Here is a 25,986-nt window from a genome sequence, read left to right on the forward strand (position 1 = left end):
TAGGTGCAGTGCACCAGGACACAAGTACTGGTGATACATGAGCAGCATGTGCAGTGCTCCAGGACACAACTACTGGTAATACATGAGCAGCATGTGCAGTGCACTGGGACACAAGTACTGGTGATACATGAGCAGCATGTGCAGTGCACCGAGACACAAGTACTGATGATACTTACTTGAGCAGCAGGTGCAGTGCACCGGGACACAAGTGCTGGTGATAATAACATGAGTAGCAGGTGCAGTGCACCGGGACACAAGTACTGGCGATGTTAACATGAGCAGCAGGTGCAGTGCACCAGAACCAAGTACTAATGATGCATGAGCGGCGGGTGCAGTGCACCAGAACCAAGTACTAATGATGCATGAGCGGAAGGTGCAGTGCACCAGGACACAAGTACTGGTGATACATGAGCAGCAAGTGCAGTGCACCGGGACACAAGTACAGGTGATACATGAGCGGCAGGTGCAGTGCACCGGGACACAAGTACTGGTGATACATGAGCAGCAGGTGCAGTGCACCGGGACACAAGTACAGGTGATACATGAGCGGCAGGTGCAGTGCACCAGGACACAAGTACAGGTGATGCATGAGCAGCAGGTGCAGTGCACCGGGACAGAAGTACTGATGATACATGAGCGGCAGGTGCAGTGCACCGGGACACAAGTACAGGTGATAAATGAGCGGCAGGTGCAGTGCACCGGGACACAACTACTGGTGATACCATGAAGAGACCTTGGCTGCGTGTCAGCTACTGCGCATGCGCGGGAGAGAAGTGTCGCGTGCTACTGCGCGAGCCGGGGATTGCTCCGTCGTGCTTTACTGCACGTGCCCGGGAGAAAGGTGTCCTGTCTTATGACGTATTTCAAAAAGTGTAGTGTCTTTACTGCGCATCCTGAAGAGCTAAGTGCCGTGTCTCTAGTACGCATGCCCATTAGATAAGTGGGGGGGGGGTCTCTTAATTACGTAGGACCATGAGATTTGGGTCTTTGCAGCGCATGCCCGAGAGATAAGTGTTCTCGCTGCTAAGATCTTGTGTGCCAGGAGAACGCCGCTGATCCGAAAGTTCTTCTCATAGACAAAATAAAAACCTCACCGGAAGTGGCTGGACACCACTGTTTGGCACATGCGCAGACTGCCCACAGGCACCAGACGTAAAAAGGAACTACTCTCGCACATGCGCAGACTGCCCCAGTTACCGAGATGAGACACTACTCTCCCGCACATGCGCAGACTTCACCAGTTACCGAGAGGAGACTCTACTCTCCCGCACATGCGCAGACTGCCCGAGTCGCCGGAGGACGTAAAGGTGTCTTTGTTTGGGCCTCGTCGGAAACTGAAAAGGTAACAAGGGGCCCGGAATACGAAATTTCCTAGCTATCGTGAAGGAAAGTTTCAATTCTATTAAGGACACGGAGGCGAGGATTATGCAGATCTTTCTTCACTTTTTATTAAACAGCAAGTTCAAAGTCAAACAAAACATGAACAAAAAACTACAAGTTCCATGAGCCCGCCGCCATGGTAACGAGTATCCAATGAGGTGCACTCCTTCATGTTGGTATAAATATCCCGAAATGCGTCACACTTCCTCGACTTCACTGCGGAAGGAATCCTGGTAGAGTCAATTGGTTGTAGTTTCGAAACCTACAAAAGAGGTATAATTAGATGCTAATCCAATAGAACACAGAAACATACCGAAGGCAATAAAGTCATGAACCTTAACATACATTTAAATATAAAATGTAAATACATCTGAATCAAGTGCTGCCTAATGCAAATTAGAATATGAGCAGAATAACAAGAAATAAAGGTTTAAACGCAAGTATACTACCTTGCTACGCAGATAGATGTAATCGGGAGGGAACATACCAGCGTAATGTATGTGGGTGGGATAATCCTCGCCTCCGTGTCCTTAATAGAATTGAAACTTTCCTTCACGATAGCTAGGAAATTTCGTATTCTATCACAGGACCGGAGGCGAGGATTATGCAAGTTCAAAGCTTACTCACCACTAGTGCGGCTGCTTCATGAATTGGTTTTAAAGTAAAACTTCTTAAAAGTAGAATCTGAAGACCAATCAGCAGCATGCATGATGTCCTCTAATCCGCCCCCCACTTGTATGGCTTTGGAAGCCATAGCTCCCCGAGTAGAATGGGCGCCAAAAACTTGAATATCTATTCCTGCCTCAGAGAGAATCCATCGAATCCATCTGGCAATGGAAGGAGAAGAAACCGCCTTGAACGGTCTCATTATAGAAATCAACAATTGATTCTCACCTGGAGGTCTACAAGAACTGGTCACTTCCTCATAGACTTTGAGACATCTAAACACAGATAGTTTCGGGGAATCAGGAAAAGCGGGATAGGATACCGACCTGGTATTAGTCTTTGTCCTCCTTGCAATAGTAAACGTGACTCCTTCTGGAGTAAAGACTCGAGCGGAAACATCCAGTGCTCTGATATCTGACACTCGCTTACAGGAAATGAGGCAGAGAAGCATGGCTAAATTGGCCGACAATTCTTTCGTCGACAAATACTGGTTGTCCCGCCAAGAGGATAAAAGATTAAGAACTAAGTCCACATCCCAGAGCTCCGAATATCTGGGTTGTGGAGGTCTGGAGAGTCTAATACCCTTAAGAAGTTTACATATCCAGGGATGCTCCCCGATCGGGAGATTGTTCAGGGGAGGGTGGCCCGCGGAGATGGCCGAACGAAAAGAATTGATCGTGCGATACGCCTAGCCGGATTTTGCTAATTCTGCAAGGAAATTGATGATGTCGGTAATACTGGCCCCCATGGGATCGCAGTGTTTGCCCACACACCAACGAGACCATCTATTCCATGCCGATCTATATCGTTTGCATGTACCAGGGGCCCAGGCCTGTGCGATGAAGTTATTAGCTTCCTGCGAAAGTCGGTTGTCTTGCCAACGATGCCGGAAATCTTCCAAGCTATGAGGGAAAGATGACCTAGAAGGACTAGAGGGTGACAGAAACCCGACGGATCCAGGAGTATTGAGGGAAAATCCGGGAGGCGAAGAGGACATTCGCACGAGAGTTCCAGCAGAGTCGGGAACCACGCCTGTGACCTCCACCAGGGGGTTATTAGAATCACCGTCGCCTCTTGGCGGCGAACTTGAGCAGCAACCCACGGGATAAGAAGAAACGGGGGAAAAGCATAACCCTGAAGGGTCCCCCAATGTTGGAGAAACGCATCTACTGCCGCCGCTCCCGGATCCGGACGCCAGCTGAAGTATAGGGGAAGCTGAGCATTCCAACGAGACGCAAAGAGATCCACTGAGCAGGGACCCCAACGATCCATGATCGCCTGAAAAACCGAGTGATGTAGTCGCCAATCGCTGGGATCCTGGAGAAACCGAGAATTCCAGTCTGCCCAGATATTCTGGGATCCCGGAAGATACTCTGCTGTGACTGAGATTTGGTGTTGAAGGCAAAAATGCCAAAAATCTTTCGCTAGTTCCGCTAGGGCTCTTGATCTTGTCCCCCCTAGACGATTTATGTATTGTACTGCCGATACATTGTCCATCCGTAGAGCTACACATGAGACTTTGGCCCTCATTCTGACCCTGGCGGTCTTTGACCGCCAGGGCGGAGGACCGCGGGAGCACCGCCGACAGGCCGGCGGTGCTCCAATGGGGATTCCGACCGCGGCGGTAAAGCCGCGGTCGGACCGGCACCACTGGCGGGGTCTCGCCAGTGTACCGCGGCCCCATTGAATCCAGGGGATTCCGACCCCCACTACCGCCATCCAGATCCCGGCAGTCGGACCGCCGAGATCCGGATGGCGGTAGGGGGGGTCGCGGGGCCCCTGGGGGCCCCTGCAGTGCCCATGCCACTGGCATGGGCATTGCAGGGGCCCCCGTAAGAGGGCCCCTACATGTATTTCACTGTCTGCTGCGCAGACAGTGAAATACGCGACGGGTGCAACTGCACCCGTCGCACAGCTTCCACTCCGCCGGCTCGATTCCGAGCCGGCTTCATCGTGGAAGCCTCTTTCCCGCTGGGCTGGCTGGCGGTCTGAAGGCGACCGCCCGCCAGCCCAGCGGGAAAGTCAGAATTACCGCCGCGGTCTTTCGACCGCGGAACGGTAACCTGACGGCGGGACTTTGGCGGGCGGCCTCCGCCGCCCGCCAAGGTCAGAATGAGGGCCTTTGTCTCTTGTGAGAGATTTGATCGCAAATGATCCCGCCAGGAGCTCCAGGCAGTTGATATGCATGGTTAGTTCCTGCGGGGTACAGCGACCCCCGAACGAGATGTCCCCGCAACGAGCCCCCCATCCCTGGCGACTGGCGTCTGACTCGATCACCAGATCCGGGGCTGCTCCAAAAATGGCCCTGCCATTCCATGCCTCCATGTGGTCCAGCCACCAAAACAACTCCGTCCTTGCCTCCTGAGACAGGGAGATCAGCTCGGAGTACGTCACCCCTCGGCGAAGGTGAAACGCTTTCAAGCGTTGCAGGGCTTTGTAGTGTAGGGGACTTAACACATCAAGAAGTTTATCTTGGCATGCCCTCCAGGAGCGATCAATCCCTTTTTTTGGGATCCTTGGTATACTTGGCAAAAAACGTACACATTTTAGGGTCAATGTCAGGCGTAAAAGCGACCTTATCCGATAAAGACGGGCGTGGGCACTCCGCCCGTAGACGAGCTCGCACCTCTTTGTCCAGAGGTTGCCTAATTTTGCTGGCGACATATTCAGCTACCTTGTGGTCTGGACGTCACTCCGAGGAACGCGGATGGTAGATACCCTCCGGTTCAAACATATCGGAGTCAGAATCGCCGTGATCCGAAGGATCTGGTAGGGTAGCACCAGGACGCCAAGGGCGACCTGAGTCGTCATCCAAAGATGATGAGTCCTCATCTGAACCTCCCATGAAGCCTTTAGGGGATCCCAAATCAGGGTTCCATAGGTGGTGAAGCATGTCACCCATTACCCCGGGCAAACGGCCCTCCCGGGAGGGTAAGCGCTTATGCGCGCGCGCACTCTTGGGGTTGGATAAAAACTCACCATCCTCCAGGTGCCCCGCGTCGCGCTTGCGCATTTTCCTGGGAGCCGAAAGGGTAGAGGAATCACCCTCCGCTCCCGTCACACCAAACATGCCCGTACCCCTGGACACCTGTTCAGTAAGTTTAGCTACAGTATCCCTAAGAGGGGCTAAAGCGTGAGAAATAGCCTGTGAAAATAAAGCGTCCACCCCAGGGGGAAGGGTACGGTGAGAGGGACCCTCACCTGGGGACATGTTGGTAAAAGGTTCATTCACTTGAGAGGATTGCATAATGAGGACTGGACAGAGTATACACCCAACAAAAGTATATATAATATATAGGGTAAATCCCTACCCTCTCTGTCACTCAAGTAAAGTCAAGAAATAATGCCTTCCCAATGGGGTAATCCTTACCCAAACGGGTGTCACAGGTAGGGAAAAACTGCACCAGAGGCACGAAAACGTGCTACTGAGGTAAAAACCCTCAATTCTTAAAGAAAATAACAAACGCGAGGTGCGAGCGCCGAGAGCTGAGAGTAACACGCTCTCTGACGCTGAAAAACGCAGCGCGCGCGCCCTCTGGTGGGTCCGACGCGTATTTAAACACGCCGAGGGCGAAACAGAAAAATTAAACGCTCGAGCGGAAACGTCTGTTCCGGACCGCTCGTAGCAACGAACGTTGCTATAACAATTAAATACACGGAAAACACAATTGAAGCAGTAACGCGAGCCATCAAACAAACTTCTAACCGGAGGCAGAAAAAGGCACTTATCTGACTCGCAGCAGTGAAGAAAGAGGAAGTGTGACGCATTTCGGGATATTTATACCAACATGAAGGAGTGCACCTCATTGGATACTCGTTACCATGGCGGCGGGCTCATGGAACTTGTAGTTTTTTGTTCATGTTTTGTTTGACTTTGAACTTGCTGTTTAATAAAAAGTGAAGAAAGATCTGCATAATCCTCGCCTCCGGTCCTGTGATAGAATTCTGTTATTTCACCTGCGTTTCGTGTCAGAGACACAAATACCAGCCCCTTACACAGCTCCAGGCCGAGACAGACAGGACTGAAGGGAGCTCTGGGGGTGATGCAGCCGGGGCCCCGCAAAAGAGGCAGAAACTCATTAAGCAAAACCCAACACAAAACAAACAATCTGCTCTGCTTCTCACTCACTCCCCTCCTGCACTGTCACTCACTCCCTACACTCCCTCTCACTCACTCCCCTCCTGCACTGTCACTCACTCCCTGCACTCTCTCTCACTCACTCCCCTCCTGCACTGTCACTCACTCCCTGCACTCACTCTCACTCACTCCCCTCCTGCACTGTCACTCCCCTCCTGCACTGTCACTCACTGCACTGTCACTCACTCCCTCTCACTCACTATTTGCACTGCCTCTCACTCACTCCCTTCCTGTACTGTCAATCACTCCCTGCACTGCCTCTCACTCACTCACTGCCCTTCCATTCACTCTTTGCACTGCCTCTCACTCACTCCCCTCCTGCACTGCAACTCACTCCCTGCACTCTCTCTCACTCACTATTCCATTGCCTCTCCCTCACTCCCTGCACTGCCTCTCACTCACTGTTTGCACTGCCTCTCACTCACTGTTTGCACTGCTTCTCACTCACTCCCTTCCGGCACTGTCACTCACTCCCTGCACTGCCTCTCACTCATTGTTTGCACTGCCTCTCACTCCCTTCCTGCACTGTCACTCACTCCCAGCCTCTTAACCTCTTCCTGCAGTGCCACTGAAACCTCTTCCTTAGAGGAAGAACTCCTATTCTGTCCCCCATGATCTCCATGGATGCTTGTAGTGCTTTGTTTATCCCACTATGTTACTCATTTATGTACACAGTTTGATGTGCTCCCAAATTGATCTTCCTGTGTCGTTATCTTAGGTCTCCCTAGAGGCAACTTGCTGTTCTTGTGAACTTTAGGAATAAGGTAAAACAGACTGTTTTGATTAATATGTCTTCAGGAATCTGAATTCATCAGAGCTAATGTGTCCTTGATCTCTTCATCCCACTAAATCATTAGTGAAATCTTGTTTTTCATTGAGATAATAAGCCTTCTCATCTTTTTTATAGCACTCAGTATTTGAAAGTTGACTATATGATTCCTGCATATTCAGCTCAATCGGCCATAGTACTGCATTGCTGCCTTTGTCATGCACCTATCACACAATCTTTGTTATCTCTCAATTTAGTGCTGGTCTGGTTATAATTATCCACAGCACTGTTGAGATGTGGCCAATCTCTTCCTGGTTGTTTTTATTTTCAAACTGCAAAGTTCTCTAATCACTGTTTCTGAAAACACATCTATGCTATCGGGTGAAATAATGAGTACAAAGAGTGGTCCAGTGTTTTGCTTTTCACTAATGACCGAGCTGACAAAAAATCTCTGGAATGCACTTCTTAGTTCAAAGAATACATTTATTATTTCACCACAAGGTTCCTAAAAGGAGATTAGTATGTTAAAAGCACACGTTTAAAAATAGCCACAGCAATGAAAGGAAAATGTACCAAAATGATTCTCCACTGCAATATGCATAGCAAATATATGTAATGCAAAGCAAATAATGAATTAAAAATGCATCACCGTAGGGCCTGTCAGGTCCTTCATTTTCTCATGACAGCAAGACAATGACCCGATTCGACTGCGAAAGAGATCTCTAACCTCACGGGAAAGATATCAGGCATCCCACATCTAGAAACCTGATTGAGGCCACTCACCCGCTCACTGTCGCAGTGGGTCTTTTTATATGTTAAAAAAAAACAAAAAGAGCTTTCTGGAAAAACCTTCTCGTTTTGTAATTCAAACATGCTGGCTAGTTTAGGTCAGGGTTGAAAGAAACAGGTTGGAACTGGCCAGTTTCCCAAGGTGTCTCTCCCAAGCCTAAGCCGTTCCCTGCTGTACAAAAAACATCAGTCTAATACATCCTTATCATGCTGACTAACACCTCCTTATTATTGTAGGAAAGTACCATCTTGCCTGGCATGTTACCCCCATATTTCACTGTATATATGTTGTTTTAGTCTATGTGTCACTGGGACCCTGCCAGGCAGGGCCCCAGTGCTCATAAGTATGTGCCCTGTATGTGTTCCCTGTGTGAGGACTAACTGTTTCACTGAGGCTCTGCTAACCAGAACCTCAGTGGTTATGCTCTCTCTGCTTTCCAAATTTGGCACTAACAGGCTAGTGACTAAATTTACCAATTCACATTGGCATACTGGTACACCCATATAATTCCCTAGTATATGATACTGAGGTACCCAGGGTATTGGGGTTCCAGGAGAGCCCTATGGGCTGCAGCATTTCTTTTGCCACCCGTAGGGAGCTCTGACAATTCTTACACAGGTCTGCCACTGCAGCCTGCGTGAAATAACGTCCACTTTATTTCACAGCCATTTACCACTGCACTTAAGTAACTTATAAGTCACCTATATGTCTAACCTTCACCTGGTGAAGGTTGGGTGCAAAGTTACTTAGTCTGTGGGCACCCTGGCACTAACCAAGGTGCCCCCACATCGTTCAGGGCAAATTCCCCGGACTTTGAGAGTGCGGGGACAACATTACACACGTGCACTATACATAGGTCACTACCTATGTATAGCGTCACAATGGTAACTCCGAACATGGCCATGTACATGTCTAAGATGCCCCGGGTCTCTAGCACAGAACCCGGGTACTGCCAAACTGCCTTTCCGGGGTCTCCACTGCAGCTGTTGCCAACCCCTCAGACAGGTTTCTGCCCTCCTGGGGTACAGGCAGCCCTGGCCCAGGAAGGCAGAACAAAGGACTTCCTCTGAGAGAGGGTATAACACCCTCTTCCTTTGGAAATAGGTGTGAGGGCTGGGGAGGAGTAGCCTCCCCCAGCCTCTGGAAACGCTTTGATGGGCACGGATGGTGCCAATCTCTGCATAAGCCAGTCTACACCGGTTCAGGGATCCCCCAGCCCTGCTCTGGCGCAAAACTGGACAAAGGAAAGGGGAGTGACCACTCCCCTGACCTGCACCTCTCAGGGGAGGTGCCCAGAGCTCCTCCAGTGTTTCCCAGACCTCTGCCATCTTGGAAACAGAGGTGTTGGGGGCACACTGGACTGCTCTGAGTGGCCAGTGCCAGCAGGTGACATCAGAGGCTCCTTCTGATAGGCTTTTACCTCTCTTGGTAGCCAATCCTCCTTCCTAGGTAGCCAAACCTCCTTTTCTGGCTATTTAGGGTCTCTGCTTTGGGGATTTCACCAGATAACGAATGCAAGAGCTCATCAGAGTTCCTCTGCATCTCCCTCTTCACATTCTGCCAAAGGATCGACTGCTGACTGCTCAGGACGCCTGCAAAACCGCAACAAAGTAGCAAGACGACTACTAGCAACCTTGTATCGCCTCATCCTGCCGGCTTTCTCGACTGTTTCCAGGTGGTGCATGCTCTGGGGGTAGCCTGCCTCCTCCCTGCACCAGGAGCTCTGAAGAAATCTCCTGTGGGTCGACGGAATCTTCCCCTTGCTAACGCAGGCATCAGAAGACTGCAACACTGCAGTGCACAACCTTCTGAGTTGTCCTCCGGCGTCGTGGGACTTTGCATGGACTCTGGTTCCCTCTTCTTCCAAGTGCCTGTAAGGGTACTTTTGCGGGTGCTGCCTGCTTCTGTGAGGGCTCCCTGAGTTGCTGGGCGCCCCCTCTGTCTCCTCCTCCAAGTGGTGACATCCTGGTCCCTCCTGGGCCACAGCAGCACCCAAAAACCTCTACAGCGACCCTTACAGCTAGCAAGGCTTGTTTGCGATCTTTCTGCATGGGAACACCTCTGCGAGCTTCATCGCGACGTGGGACATCCATCTTCCAAAGGAGAAGTCCCTAGCTCTCTTCTTTCTTGCAGAACTCCAAGCTTCTTCCATCCAGTGGCAGCTTCCTTGCATCCTCAGCTGGCATTTCCTGGGCTCCTGCCCACTCTCGACACTGTCGCGATTATTGGACTTGGTCCCTTTGTCTTACAGGTACTCAGGTCCGGAAATCCACTGTTGTTGCATTGCTGGTGTTTGTTCTTCCTGCAGAATCCCCCTATCACGACTTCTGTGCTCTCTGGTGGTAGTAGGTGCACTTGGCACTCACTTTTCAGGGTCTTGGGGTGGGCTATTTTTCTAACCCTCACTGTTTTCTTACAGTCCCAGCGACCCTCTACAAGCTCACATATGTTTGGGGTCCATTCGTGGTTTGCATTCCACTTTTGGAGTATATGGTTTGTGTTGCCCCTATACCTATGTGCTCCTATTGCAATCTACTGTAATTCTACACTGCTTGCATTACTTTTCTTGCTGTTACTTGCATAATTTTGGTTTGTGCACATATATCTTGTGTATATAACTTATCCTCATACCGAGGGTACTCACTGATATACTTTTGGCACATTGTCATAAAAATAAAGTACCTTTATTTTTAGTAATTCTGTGTATTGTGTTTTCTTATGATATTGTGCATATGACACCAGTGGTATAGTAGGAGCTTTACATGTCTCCTAGTTCAGCCTAAGCTGCTTTGCCATAGCTACCTTCTATCAGTCTAAGCTGATAGAAACACCTCTTCTACACTAATAAGGGATAACTGGACCTGGCACAAGGTGTAAGTATCTCTGGTACCCACTACAAGCCAGGCCAGCCTCCTACAATTATGTACTAGCTCTTCGGTGAGAAAGAGCTCGAAAACAAGAAAGAATGCACAGTTTACAATGTGGAAAATCACGGGCAGCTTCAACATGGCAGTGTCTAATGCTACAATAATGTCAGTAGGCAGAATTAATCTAAAGCTAAACTGAATACAAAATGTAGTCTGTAACTGGTAACACTGGACAGCTAATCCTGGTGCAAAATGGTGCAACACAAAGTCAGTGGTCAAAACACACATTTCACTACATCCAGGTCTAAATGTGGTACCTCCTTCTTCAGTAATTTATATAGTCTCAATCTGACTATAACATTTTCAGTAATACTCCCAGTGCTGCTTGCACTTTTATTCTCCAGTTCCAATAATTCTTTCATTAAGTCTAAATCTGATTTCAGCAAATTCTGTACCCAGTATTGGTGGAGTCTCAGTATTTTACACAAATTACTAACATTGTTTTTATAAACTTTCATTAGCTCGAGTTCCTACTATATTCATACAGATCTATTTTAGTCTGAATATAAGAAAATTCTGACTTTTCACAAAATGACGGTCCCAGAGTTGGTACCTTTATTTCTGTGCGTTCTTCTTCAATTATGAATGATGGAAATCTTGTTCTACTTCTGTAAATGGAGGGTGTGTGCCATAGAGAATGATGCTGAGCAAAGTTGTCTGTTGCGTTGGTGGCTGAGCGAAGTTGTGTGGTGGGATGGTGAAAGTAGTTCTGTTGATTAAGGTATACAGGTGCCATGTTGTGTAGTGACTCCAATGCATCTGTGAGAAGTTTGACCTGGCATCACTTCTGGATGGGGAGCCAGTGGAGCTGTCTGAGGTGGTGTGGTGTGGGTTCGGTGCAGGAGGTCGAGTATGAGTCTGGTGGTGGCATTTTGGATGGTTTGAAGTCTGTGTGGAAGATGGGATGGGACACTAGCGTAGAGTGTGTTGCCATAGTCCAATCTGCTTGTGATTAGTGCAAACATGATGGTATGTCTGGTGCCCAGTGGGAGCCACTTGAAGTTTTTACATAACATGAAGAGGATTTGGAAACATGAGGAGGTGACACTGTTGATCTGGGACTTCATGGTGAGGTTGGTGTCGAAGATGAGGCCTAGGTTCCTAGCTTAGTCAGTTGGGATGTGTGGGGTCCACGTTCAGGGGGAGTCACCAGGTGGAGTCCTAAGGTGAGCTTTTATTCCTGAGGATTAGCACTTCAGTTTTGTTGCTGTTAAACTTGAGGCAGTTTTGTTTCATCCAATTGGCCACGTTGATCATGCATTGTTTGAAGATTGTCTTGGTGCTGATGGTTTCATCTGAAAGGGAAATAATGAGCTGGGTGTCATCAGCATAGGAGATTATATTGATTCCATGGGATCTGATGATGTTAGCCAGAGGAGTCTTGTACCTGTTGAAAAGTGCCAGGCTGAGTGATGACCCGTGTGGGACTCTGCAGATGAGGTATTTGGTTTCTGATGTGAACAGTGTGAGCTTGACTTATTGAGTTCTTATGGAGAGGAAGGAGGCTATCCATTTCAGAGTTGGTCTGTGTATTCCTGCTGCTTGTAGTCTGGTGATGAGTGTGTGGTGGTAGACTGTTTTAAGGATGACAGAGAGTTCAAAGAGGATAAAGGCGGCTAGGGTTGGTGAATTCCTTGGCAATGGTAAAAATTCCTTCTAGTTATTTGAGCTGGATTCGATTCTCAGGGTCAGAGTCTTTTCTTGGTCTATATCAATTGATGTTTTTAGCTTCTAAGAGCGGCCTTGTAGGTGTTTCCATTTATGGTAACTTGGGTAGTTCTCCTTTTCTTTTCAAGTCAGCATTGTACCAGCTAGCCTGTTAGTTGGATCTTTTGGATTTGGGTTTTTCAGGGGCACTTTGGGTACTGGCGCAGGCGGTGATCCAGTGGATGAAGTTGTTTGTGTTGTTGGTGGAGTCTGGGTAGTTTAGTTGGAGGTTGGTGAGCCATTCCATTACTGTAACTTTATTTCAGCTGCACTGTAGGGTACTGTAGGGGTGGTTGGTCACCCTGCTATGTGGTAGTGGATGATGGAGTGATCCGTCCATGTGAGTGGAGTGATGTGGCTGACTTTAACCTTGTCGCTGGAGGAGAAGTAGGAGTCCAGGGGGTGTCTGGCGATGTGGCAAGGGCTTATACAAGCTGGGTCAGATTGATGTTCTGTAGGCTTTCAAGCAGTTCTGTGGAGCTGGAGTACATTATGGCAGTCGCGATTAAACATATTTTTTTTTAACCATTTTTATTTGTTTTTAACAAGAAGAGCTGGCAAAAACCCTAAAACATGCAAGTTAGTAGGTTTGCAGACTCAACGGCAATTCCAAAAGGGCATTGCCTAACACTATTTCCAGCCCCAGTTTGTAGATCTGCAGAAAGGTGTGCAAAATAAGGGAATTGCTGGAATTCAAGCTCTACTATAGTAGGAACCCTAGCATAACCATAGAGGAAAATATCATTATATTAAGAGATTGCTGCCAAAATGTGTCACTGGACTACATGGCACTAAAGGGACAAGTGGCTCTGTCTACAGGATAAGTAGATTTATGAAGCAACCTGTCCCATGGACAAGTAAATATTTCATTAAATTCCACACCCCTACCACATCTATTCTATCAATAAACACACTGACCCAAGGAATAGCTGAGACACAGCTGGGTATCAACACAGCCTTTCAAGACTTTTATAAAATGCTGTACACCACTTCGATGCCTCCTGACCCAGCAGATATTGCCTCTTTCTTCCCCCAGGTGGCATTGCCTGGGGTGCCTGCATATGATCGAGAGGCCCTTAGCGCCCCTATCTCAGCCACCCATGGAGCTCACCTTGTATAGACCATTGTCACTGCTAAACACTAAATGTAAAGTCCTAGTGCGTAGGCTGCTCCCATTGCTCCTGAGGTTATTGTAAACCGATCGATGTGGCGTCATTCCCTGGCGTAACACCTTCCTAAATATATATTGTTATTTTATATAATGGATGTCGCTCGAGAGCACTACCTATTTGCTTGCTGTCTGTCCCTGGATATCCGTCAGACCTTTGATACCTTGGGATGGGACTTCAAGATAGTTGAGCTGGCCAGATATGCAGTACACCAGCTTACCTACAGTGGGTCCAACTGTTATACACAGCACCCAAGGCCAGTGCTTGGACAGAGCCTTATATCTCTGACTTGCGGGTATCTCCCTTATCCTGACTAGAATAAGGGTCCCTACAGGGTGAAAACTGACTGCCAACCTAAGACCCCATTTCTACATTGGCTGTCAGGGGTGAGGATAGGACTTGCACTTAGCTTACAGTGATTGGTGTACACTATCACCATATCGCAGACCATTATGTGCCTCATACAGATTTTTTGGTTTTCGAATTTATTTCTTTGACCTATTTTGATGTTGAGTTCAAGTGAACCCCAACTACATTATGTCTCAATCAAGAGCATCTTCAGTTCCATCCCAGGATTTGATTTTTGAGGAGGATAGGTTGGAAACCTATACTGTAGAAGAGCTGAAAGCAGTTTGTAAAAACCTCAAAGTTCAGGTCAGAGGCCTCACCAAAAAGTAGGGGCTACAAAAGGCGCTGAGGGCATGGGAAGCCACCAGAGCTGCCAGTGGGCAGTCTGAGGATCCAAATGGAGATTTTTCTGACACAAATTCTAGGGAAGATGTACTGAGGGTGCAGGAGCTGCCAGGGGGGAGGTACCCCCTGTGCCAGCAGTGGTGGATCAAAAGGCCTGACTCCAGAGGAGTTGGAGGACAGGAGATAAGCCAGGAGGCACCAAATTGAGTTGGAGAGATTAAAAATGGAGCCTCCGAGTCAGCAGGGAACCATGGAGGAAAGAAAGATGCTTTTGGACCAAAGTGAAAGAGCTGGGTGTTTGGAGCAGGTCCAGCCAGGATGGTGGCAGCAATTCATCAGTGCAGTCAGACAGAATTGTGCACATTCCTAAAAACGTAGTGAGAGAGTACAAGAAGGGAGATGACATTCAGAGGTGGTTTCAGGGCTCTGTGACATCCATCCACATGAATGGGGTCCTTGAGAAGAATTGAGGGGCAGGATTGTGGAACCACTTCACAGAGGAGGGGAGGGATACTTTGTTAGCTTTTGGTAAGGGGGTACAACCTCACCTACGCTGACATGAAGGAGGCCCTCCTCACTCGGTATGGTCTCACTCCTGACAAGTACAGGGATCAGTTTAGGCAGAGTAAGAAAACTGAATCCCAGACCTGGTTAGAATGTGTAGATTCGTTTTGCAGAGCACTGGATGGTTGGATGAAGGGCAGTAATGTGACAGATTTTCAGAGGCTGTACAACTTAATTGCGTGGGAGCATTTGTCTAGGCTGTGTTTTGCAGAGCTGCGCCATCAATTGACTGATATTAAGCTGCCTGAACCCAGGAAGCTTGCTATGGAGGCGGACTGCTGGGTGAGTACCAGAGTGCACAAAAAGGTATATGGGGGAGATTCTGAAAAAGGTGGGCAGGGTTCCCAGCAGCAGAGTGGGGGGAACAAGGTAAACAAAAGGAGTTTCCCAACGTGCCCCAATCTACTAACCCAGGTAGGAAATCTCACCCCCCAGGAGATAAGAAACCATGGGCCTCTTCAGGAAAGCCTGCAGAGGCAGTGCTTTGCTTATGACCAGGAGGGTCACATGAAGGGAGATCCCAAATGTCCCAAGTGGACACCACAACCTAGCGGTGGGCAGACCAAGTGGTTGACCAGTGTAGCGCTTGGAGAGGAGGAGGTCCCAGGTGGGTGTGGGGATCCCACAAGGGACGGCGAGATGGTCCAGACAAACCTAATGCCTGATAACACTAAGAAATACAGGCAGCGGGTGACCATCAATGGGCAGAGAGTAGAAGCTCTCAGAGACACTAGAGCCAGTGTGACCATGGTCCAGTGTCACCTAGTGTCTGAAGAGCACATGGTTCCTGGTGTATTCCACCAAGTTGTTGCAGTGGACAAGTCGGAGCGCCACTGTAAGGTGGCACAGGTTCCCTTTGAGTGGGGCAGGATCTCAGGTTCCTTGAGGGTGGCTGTGAGTCCTAACATGCCAGTTGACTGTCTGCTAGGCAACGGCTTGTAGGCTTCCACCTGGAAGGAGGTGGAGCTCAGGTCGAACTTGGGGATGTTGGGGTTGCCAGAGTGAGCATGCCTGACCACTCGGTCCATGGCAGCTAGTCAGGGTGATCAGACAGACCTGGAGCCTGAAACAGTGCCCCAGATGACCACCAAGAGAAAGGGCAAAGGGCATGGGAAACCCACCCCAGAAGGTCCCGCGGTCTGGGAGGAGGCTGACCTCGAGGGGGAAGCCCCAGCACCTACAGGGGAGCAAGTGGCTCATGATATGCCTTTGGCAGTACATTTGGGGCACAGCAAGACCTTTGCCAGGCTTGTTACCCACTTTCATTGGCCTCAGATGAGAAAACATTGAGACGCGTTCTGTGGATCCTGCCAGACTTGCCAAGCAAGTGGCAAAAGTGGAGGGAAATGTAACGCCCCCCACCCCCAAACATTTCCTGTTGTGAGCACCCCTTTTGCTTTGACATAGTGGGGCCTCTGGACCCCAAGACAGCCCTAGGCAACAAGTTCATCCTGGTCATGGTGGACCATGGTACCCAGTACCCGGAACCTATCCCTCTGAGAACAGTGACAGTGCCCGTTGTGGCCAAGGCACTGATGGGGATCTTTACCTGAGTGAGTTTCCCCAAGGAGGTGGTATCTGACCGGGGTACCAACATTATGTCCATGAACATAAAGACCATGTGGAAGGAATGTGGAGTAAACTACAAATTCACCACTCCTTAACGCCCCCAAAGTAACAGGTTGGTTGAAAGATTCAAACGCACCCTGAAAGGCATGATTGGGGGTCTGTAAGACTCCATGAGGCGTAAGTGGGACGTCCTCTTACCATGCCTTCTCTTTGCCTACCAGGATGTACCACAGAAGGGGTTGGCTTTAGCCCCTTTGAACTGTTGTATGGGCACCCGGTCAAAGGACCTCTGAGTCTGGTGAAAGAGGGCTGGAAGCAAGCTCCTAGGAAGCCACCCCAGGATGTATTTAGTTACATGCTGGCCTTCCGAAACCAGACCGCCCGCTTCAGGAAGCTCGCACAAGAGAACCATGAGGCAAGCCAGGAGGATGAAACTCTGGTACGACCAGAATACCACTCTGGTTGAGTTTCAGCCTGGCCAAAAAGTGTGGGTCATGGCCCCCATAGAGCCTTGTGCTCTGCAGGACAGGTGGTCAGGGCCATTTGAGGTGAAGGAGTGCAAGAGTGACGTCACCTACTTTGTGGACTTGCAGGCTCCTAGGAACCCCCTGAGGGCTCTACATGTGAACCGCCTCAAACCTCACTTTGAGAAGTCCAAGTTAACCATGCTTCTGGCTACAGATGATGGTGCAGAAGAGGATAGTGAACCTCTCCCTGACCTCCTGTCTGCCAAGGAGCAGGATGGGTCAGTAGAAGGCATAGTCCTCTCCCCTTCTCTGACTCTAGAACAGCAGAGTGAGTGTCGCCAGTTACTAAAACACTTTGCCACTCTATTCACACTCACTTCAGGTGTCAACCATCTATGCTTGTATGATGTGGACACTGGGGACAGCCTGCCTGTGAAAAACAAAGTTTACAGGTTGGCTGATAGATTGAAAGCCAGCATCAAGGAAGATGATGACTTTAGGGGTGATTGAGCGCTCTAGCAGCCCTTGGTCCAGCCCAGTGGTCTTGGTACCCAAACCTGCTGCATCTAGTGCCACACCAGGACTTCGGTTCTGTGTGGACTACCGGGTGCTCAGTGCCATCACCAAAACAGACACCCACCCCTTCCCAGAGCTGATGAGCTCACAGATCGGTTGGGGGCAGCCAAGTTCCTCAGCACATTTGATTTAACGTCTGGGTACTGGCAGATTGCTTTAACCGAGGGGGCCAAGGAGAGGTCAGCATTCTCAACAACAGAGGGGCACTTCCAGTTCCCGGTCAGGCCCTTCCAGAGGCTGGTCAATCAGGTCCTGGCTGGGCTTGAAAACTTCAGTGCCGCCTACCTTAACGACATTGTTGTTTTCAGCTCAAGTTGGAAGGACCACTTGCACCACCTCTGGGAAATGTTGAAGGCGCTGCAAGCTGCAGGCCTCACTATCAAGGCCAGTAAGTGCCAGATAGGGCAGGGGTCGGTGGTGTACTTAGGACACCAGGTTGAAAGTGTCCAGGAGGCCCCCCTACAACCCAAAATTTATGCCATTCGGGCTTTGGCACCCCCCCAAGAACCAGATAGAGGTGAGAGCCTTCTTAGGCCTCACCGGGTACTACAGAAGGGTTGTCAAGGAATATGGCACCAGTGTTGCCCCCTTGACAGAGCTGACTTCTAAGCAGCAGCCTAGACAGGTGATCTGAACTGAGGCATGCCAGACCCCGTTTGACACCCTGAAGGAGGCCATGTGAACAGCGCCCGTCCTCCAGCCTCTAACTTCTCCAAGGAGTTTGTGGTACAGACAGATGCTTCTGCGCATGGTGTGGAAGCAGTACTTTCACTCTCTAGACCAGCCTGTAGTCTTCCTTAGCAGGAGACTACTCCCCAGGGAACAGAAGTGGAGTGCAATTGAAAGGGAAGCTTTTGCTGTGGTCTGGGCACTGAAGAAGCTAAGACCCTACTTGTTTGGGTTTCACTTCCGCGTTCAGACCGACCACAGGTCCACAGGCCCCTCAGATGGATAATGCAGATGAGGGGTGAGAACCCAAAACTGCTGAGGTGTCCATTTCCCTACAGGGGATGGACTTTACGGTGGAACACCGCCCTGGCACAGAACACGCCAACACTGATAGTGTGTCCATGTTCTTCTGCCTTAGTGACGAGGACTCCCCAGGGGTTGAGTAGTTCCCCCTACTCTCAGCTGGAGGGACATGTGTTTGACCTGGCAGCTTTTTGGCGGTCTCCCCTGTCTTTTTGCCTTCTGACCTCCTGGTTTTATGGTGTACTGGACTCTGTTTTTGCTGGTTTATTGTCTCTGCGCACTGTACCAATGCTAATCAGTGGTAAAGTGCAAGTGCTCCCCATATAAGTTGTACTGTGGATTTGGTACTAATAAGTCCCTAGTGAAGTGCACTAGAGGTGCCCAGGGCCTGTAAATCAAATGCTACTAGTGGGCCTGCAGCACTGGTTGTGCCACCCACTTTGGTTGCCCTGTAAACATGGCTCAGACCTGCCACTGCAGTGTCTGTGTTTGCCGTTTTCAACTGCTAATTCGACTTGGCAAGTGTACCCACTTGCCAGGCCTAAACCTTCCCTTTTACTACATGTAAGACACCCCTAAGGTAGGCCGTAGGCCCAGTGCATGGGCAGTGCAGGGGCCTCTGACACCCCCATTCCGCCAAACTTTCCATGGCGGGCCGACCGTCATGAAAAGGCTGGCAGAATGGAGACTCGTAATCCCCCGGGCGGTGCTGCATGCCACCCTGGTGGATTACGACCAGCGGGACCGACTGGCAGCAACCTAGTGGTGTCAGTGGTCCGACTGTGGCGGCTCCGCCACGGTCTTAATGTGACTGCCGGACTTGCACGAGCGTGGAGGTCTGACCATCACCGCGGGCCTGGCAGTCCTAGGACCACAATCAATCAATCAATCAGGAATTTGTAAAGTACACTACTCACCCGTAAGGCGCTGAGGGGGGTGGGGGGGAGGTGCTGCTACTTCTCGAACAGCCAGGTCTTGAGAAGTTTCCTGAAGGTAAGGAGGTCTTTGGTCTGACGCAGGTGGGTAGGAAGAGTGTTCCACGTTTTGGCGGTGAGGTGCGAGAATGATCTACCACCGGTTGTAGTTCTGCCGACGCGTGGGACGGTTGTGAGGGCAAGGTCGGCGGAGCAGAGATGTCGGGTCGGGGTATGACCGCTAGGGTCATAATGAGGGCCATTGTGTCTAATAAAAAACTGAAGGGGCCTAACAATTAGTTAACCTTGTTGAGCTTTAACTATCACAGTTACCTTATTTTTCCAGTTTGTAAGAAAAATTAATTGATGTACTCCTTGGAGAGAACCATAGGCCTGCTTTTTGATTCCTGAGCTTCTGAATGTACTGTATGATCTTCACAGTCTCATTAAACTTTGATACAATCATCACTTATTAGATGAAATTACCAAAACTCTTTTAAAACATGTTAACATTTTAAAGAAACCACAATCAAAGCATCAATGTAAAAACGAAATAGAACGTAAGAAGGAAAGTATATAATCTGCCCATCTTGGAAGTCATTAGACTCCGTCTGGAATGAATGTAAATGGCTGGAACTCTTCATCATTATACAGCAAAAAAACAAGAAAAGCCTTTAGGAGACAGTAAATACTAGAGATTGAAATATTTAAACTATAAAAACATTTCATGTAAAACCACATACTTGGGTAAACTGATTGACAAAGGTTTTCAATTTGCATTGTTTAGATGTTAATTTCCCTTCACATGTACATGCACAGGATGTAGAAACTCTTGCACATGAAGTCAGAACGGCTCCTGCCCTTAGTAGCCTTCCAGTAGATAGGTTTCAAGCTTGCCCCAAGGTTTTAGTCAAAAGTTTAATTATGTTCCTCAAAAATACTTTCTCTTCAGAACTTATCCTAGATTCTTGGCGTGACTCTTTGATAGATCGATATTTAAAAAGGAAGATCAAAAAGAGATGAAAAACTATGGCCTCGTAGCCCATCTTGGTAGTGATGCTCAAATCTTTACTAAAATTGTATGAACCTAAAGAATGGTTAAAGCCACTTGGATTTCTCCCCTTTTCGCAATGACGCACCCGCCACTGACAATATATTGACTTTTGCAGTGCTGCAATGTAAATACACAAAACTCATTAAGGATGAGAAACTGTATACATGCTTTAAAGACTATTTGGCTGTATTCAATAAGGTGCTTGAGTTAATCTTTGACAGAAACTACACAGCTGAGATATTTCTCGTTCATTGTTAATACTTCTTACAGATCACAATATTGACACCTGGCAACGGGTACGAGTAGGGCTGAACGATCAACTGACCAAACATATTTACTCTATTTGTGGTGCAAAGCAGCAATTTATTCTTGCTTCATTTTTCGGCCTCTATTCTTCTGATTTGTCCAACACTCTCAAAAAAGTTGCACATTCTCTCAGTAGGTGAAGGGACAAAGACATAAGAAGGTTAATGTACTGTTTGATAGGTCTTGTGAGTAAGATCAACTGGAAGAGTGTAACAAACTAAATGATTTGACAGATAATTTAACCAAAACTAATACTTTTGTGTTTGGTTCTTGATTTTCTTTTACATTCAAGTGTTTTCTGCAAACTTCATCATTCATATATACCAGCTCTGATTCTTACCCAGCAGTGCCTCGAGCAGGGTGGATCCCTCCAGCCTGACCTCGAGTAGGGTGGATGCCTCCAGCCTGACCTTGAGTAGGGTGGATGCTCCAGCCTGAACTTGAGTAGGGTGGATTTCTTCAGCCTGACCTCAAGTAGGGTGGATCCTCCAGCCTGAACTTGAGGAGCGTGGATCCTTCCCAGCTCTTGACATGTGCTAGTAATTTTGTTGTAGTGACCAGTGTTTTAAGCTGGTAGTTGAACTATTACTGAGAGAGCTCCTAGTGCTGGGGTGGGAGGTTGGTGGGAGGTAAACGGGACTGTTACAGTGAGTTCTGCTCTCAAATAGTGTAGAGCATTAATTCAGTGTGAGGATCTGAGTGTACTATATAATAGGGCTAGGTAGCCGTATTGTGAAGTACACTCCCAGGGAGCTTTGGGAAAGAACAGTTTTATTTACTTCACCTCTAGCTCAACCCTGGGCAGCTGTGGCAGGGAGCAGTAAGGCACAGTAAACAAACTAAGTGTAAAGCATTTAACCACACGTTATATAGCGAAATAAGAAAATCACACACCAATAGACACAGCAACAATTTATAACAATAGAGTGTATTTTTATTAATTTTTGGAGTCTTTGATCATTAAAATCGTCCAGAATGTTCTAGAGTTAGAGATTTTAGAATGTTTAAATACTTTTAAGTGCAACCACAAACAAGCATTGGCAAACACAAAATACGAAAACTTTTGGGAGGTCTGGAAAATTTAGAGTGTTCTGGCCCGGCTTGGGTGACCAAATCCGATGGGGACGAGCACCAGAGGGCCAGAAAGGATACTTTGCACAGTTCGCTGCCCTCCAGGGCAATTTTTAAAGCAAGTTTCCAACTTTGAACACGACCGCCATAGGAAACAACAGAGTATTCCTGATGCTTGATACAGGCAAAGATGCTCACAAGGATGCTCCATTTGTGGTCCGGTCAATTGGGTTTCTCTGTGGTTCTTCAGTCCATGGGTGATGTGGGGCAAACCTGGTCACGTTGATCAACGTCCCTCAAAGCCCTTTCTTTTGCAGTAGTTGCACAGGTGCTGCTGTACTACTGGGGCAGTACACCGCTGTTGGAGGCAAAACCTTGGGCTGGGACTTGTCCCCTTGTAATCCAACGAATCTAGTCACTGATAGCTCTCCCGGGTCTAGCAGTCTTTGTTCTATCTCTGATTCCTTTGTTGGTGCGCCCAGGGACAGGTAGTAGGGAAACTTCCACAGAGGCTACCAATTTGTCTATTTGGGCCCTTTCAATTCTTGTGTCCCTTATGTCAGTTCAAGGACCAGCCACCTGATCCTTGGAGTCACTGGAGTTGGTGAATTTTGGAAATCAAGTTTTCCAGAGGTCAAGAGCCACAGGCAGGATCCCAGCTCACTAGCCCAAAAGTGCAGCAGATGCAGTCCTTTCAGCGGTGCAGCTTCTCTTTGCACAATCGAAAGCCAGCAGGATAAGCCTTCTCCTGTACTTTCTTCTTTTCCAGTGGTGAACTAAGGGTGCCAGGGTTGCCCATTTTATCTCAGAAACATGCCTTTAGAGGACCACGCGATCACTGTCCAGTCAGCTATTGGGTCCCCTCCTCTCTGTTGATGCAGTTCCTGTGATGTGTGGCACCATGCTATCCCAGAAGTGCCCCTTCTTTCCCCTTCCAAAATGGCATGACCCTTCCTTGGTTTTGAGGAGCAGGGTACCCACCCTCTGGGTGTGGCTACCGGTGGGCTACATGCCCATATCAAATCTGGTTCTAACCGTGGTCTCTCCCTCTTGGCCCTGTCTCCTAAATGTCTGCAGAAACAAAAGGCATACTGCTCAGGAGTGTTGTTCCCAGCAACCCTTCAAAGGCGCTTCGCCTGAAGCTCAACTTTTACACTAACACCCTTTGCACCCTTCCTGGGGAGGAGGTCACACCTCGCTCCAGGGCCTTTGTTCCCAGGTAAGGGAGTCATTCACACATCTCACCAGGCGGCTAGAAACCCTGTCCGTATAAATGGCCGTTTTGAGCCCATATACTAACTAAAGTGCAAGGTAGCAACTTTCTTAAAGTTGCATAAAATTAATAGTGACATTAAATCTGATCTGACCATCAGATCGGATTTAATTTCACCATTCATTTGATGCCTTACTTGACCTGGTTAGGTGGTCCCCTTCAGGAATTAGACGTGTTTAAGGGTAAACCATTTAACCCTGTGTTAGCCAATGGGGCTTCTAATTTTCCCCAGCAAAATGACAATTTGGAAGTGTTGCTGGAAAGATATATAAAAACATATGCTTCATTCACAAATATATTGCTCCCTGCCATATGGCTTTTTAGCCCTGCTTTAAAAGAGTCTGACACTGCCCTTTCAAGTATTCCGTGGCACCCCGGAGTGTCTTTCACGATTTGTGCACGTAGTCTGGCACAAACAGTGCTGCGGTCCTGTGTGGACACACTGCCTTTTATGCCCTGGGTACCATATATTAGGGACTTAAAAGTAAGGCAGTGCTTGCCAATTGGGGGGTAGCCAAAGAAACATACGTTTGTATAGAGTTAATCACTGGCACTGAGGTATGGTTAGCAGGCCTCAGAGAACTCTTAAAGTAAAACAAGCAGCATTAGTTCCAAAAAGTGGTGGTGAACATGCAAAAGGATGCATTTCCTTACATTTAGATTTTAGTAATCTGAAAAGGGCAGCATATAGCATTAAAAATAATGAATCATATGTTTACTTAAAGCTGAAACTGAGAACACAGGGGCTTGGCAAGACAGGATGGAGTATTGTGACTTAATTATCATGTGATTATGTGTTTTTCTGTTCTCTCTTCTTCCTTTCACAGGCACTTGAATATCAGAATGGGGAGAAGAGCAGCTCCAGGAAAAAAAAGAAAAGTACATTGTTCACCTGAACCTATAAGAGCCACACTTCCATCTTCTCCTGTCCATAATGTGTCAGCTTCAAGATCCCAAAATAATGCTGAGAGGAACCATCAGCTGGAGCCTCTATCTGGGAACCTGTCCAATGTGATCCTTTTATCTATGCTAGAGAAGTTGGATGCCAAATTGGATAACTTACAGAATACCCTAGAGGATGTACCGTCTAGGGTCGCTGGACTTACGGAACAAATCTGGATAGCACGGGGTCAATATCACCTTGACAATGATAGTGTGTCTTCGGAGGTGGTCAGTCCGGTGAGGGATGGAGAATATTCTGTCAGTAGGTCAGATGAGAAGGAACCAGATGAACAAGAGCTGTTGTGGTTTGATCGCGAGGGTCCACAGCAAAACCACTGCATACATCCAGCATTTCAGGGTGGAGCTATCACCACAGATCCATCAGAGAGAGGAAATATGGAATCAGATGTATTGCTGTTCAAAGCCATTCCAGGTATTTGTTTTGTAACAAGTGGGTACTAACCTGTGTAGTTCTGAATGAATTTAACATAAAATTCTCCCAAGTGGATGTTTCCAGATTTTTAGTAACACCTGAAGTGGGCTTAATCTGAGTTGCGTGGAGCGGTATCTTTGGGGGGGCCGTGATTTGGGTGAACCATCACAATTTAGGAATACACCTGAAGTGGTTTTGTACCTGGTATTTCCTCTATTTCCACAATGGAGCTGTTCCATACTCTTCAGAACTAGGCTGAGAATTGAGACTCTGCATATGAAAAACGATCAGCATTCTGGTCCATGCATAATAGTCCACATTCCGGTCTCAGGAGCTCTGAGGAATTAGTGGCAGAATCTGGGATTTCACCCCAAGCACCTTCGTACTCCTTGTTCTTTAAGTGTCAGATGCGAGCGAGATGTTAATCACTGAGAGTAAAAGACAGCTTCCTTTTTTCTTGCTAGTGCATACTAAACATATTAAAGGTGGCTCAGGACAGGAGGGGAGGAAGACCGTGTGTAGAGGAGAAGGTGATGTGTAGGTCAGGCTTGGTCTGTAGTGATGGAATGGATAGGGCAAGGGCCATGGCATCTACAGTGTTTTCTTAAACATTGACTGTTTTACTGTATTGTGTAAGGACATGTGCGTAGAACTGGTGGACCTGCAGGTCAGAGAGAGCTGGTTGTATACTGTATCATGTAGAACAACATATCAGTTCAAGGGGGTTTGAAGATTAATTAGGGTCTGTGATGCTGTAGTCTGTAGGCTTATGCACACAGTATAAGGTGGTCTGAAGGTCCAGCTTGTTTAGTTGTATTGTAGTATACAGGCTTAGGTCATATATTTGCTAACATTTATTTTATCTGAAATGGGCACCATTATAATGCCTCTGCTGTGCCTGCAGGTATATCTCCCTTTACATTTCTGTCACTTTTTCCTACCACTAAGTCACCAATATCAGCAATACCAGTAACTCTGCTGCGGGGTGGTTGAAGTTAATGGTGATTGTTCTGAGATATGTAGAATAACTGGGGAAATTTGACATCTGCTTCCCCCAGTAATTCTAGAGTAGGATGATTGCTGAAGAAATTGTTGGCTCTATGACCATGTCTGTGCGAACAATAGCTTTGCAAATTAACATGCATTTTTTAGAGTCGATTCATATTTTCGCCATCTTTAGATGGCTAATGTATATTGGCGCCTGTGTAGACTATCCAATGTACATTACGTTGAATGCACTAAATGGTGCAGTACCATGTGTTAGGATAATCCCAAAGCATAGTCCTCCACTTTGATATCTGCCACCAAAGAACCTCTGATACACTCACTGACTACTCTGTTCATCCTCTCTGTTTGCCCATTACTCTTTGGGTGATAAAGACTAGTACATTTATGGCTGATAACAGTTCCACCAAAAAAAAAACTCCATCTCCCCCAAGACAATTTGTATAACTTTATCCAGTACCAATTCACCGAAAACCTACTTTGGCACATACAAACCTCACTTCCAACCACCTTGGCATGTAGTCCACAAGCACAATGGCAAATTTCTGATGCACATGAAGCATCTGAAACAGATACAAAAAATCAGTGCAATTGTCTTGGA

At 47.9% G+C, this 25,986-nt stretch overlaps 1 protein-coding gene across 2 annotated transcripts in view; it reads left to right on the plus strand.

The window, feature by feature from the left end:
* The first annotated feature begins 1,258 nt into the window (after positions 1-1,258).
* Positions 1,259-25,986, plus strand: part of LOC138287317 (zinc finger protein 286A-like) — a 44,110-nt gene continuing 19,382 nt past the window's right edge. Inside the window, exons 1-3 of one of the 2 annotated variants that reach the window (XM_069227671.1) lie at positions 1,276-1,342; positions 6,903-6,948; positions 23,833-24,380. In XM_069227671.1, coding sequence (XP_069083772.1) covers positions 23,849-24,380 — 532 coding nt within the window. In that variant the 5' untranslated portion in view covers positions 1,276-1,342; positions 6,903-6,948; positions 23,833-23,848. Of the gene's footprint in view, positions 1,343-6,902; positions 6,949-23,832; positions 24,381-25,986 lie in introns of both variants that reach the window. The other variant, XM_069227670.1, reaches the window with a different exon arrangement.

Source organism: Pleurodeles waltl, chromosome 4_1 (assembly GCF_031143425.1).
Source record: "Pleurodeles waltl isolate 20211129_DDA chromosome 4_1, aPleWal1.hap1.20221129, whole genome shotgun sequence".
Taxonomy (NCBI): Eukaryota; Metazoa; Chordata; class Amphibia; order Caudata; family Salamandridae; genus Pleurodeles; species Pleurodeles waltl.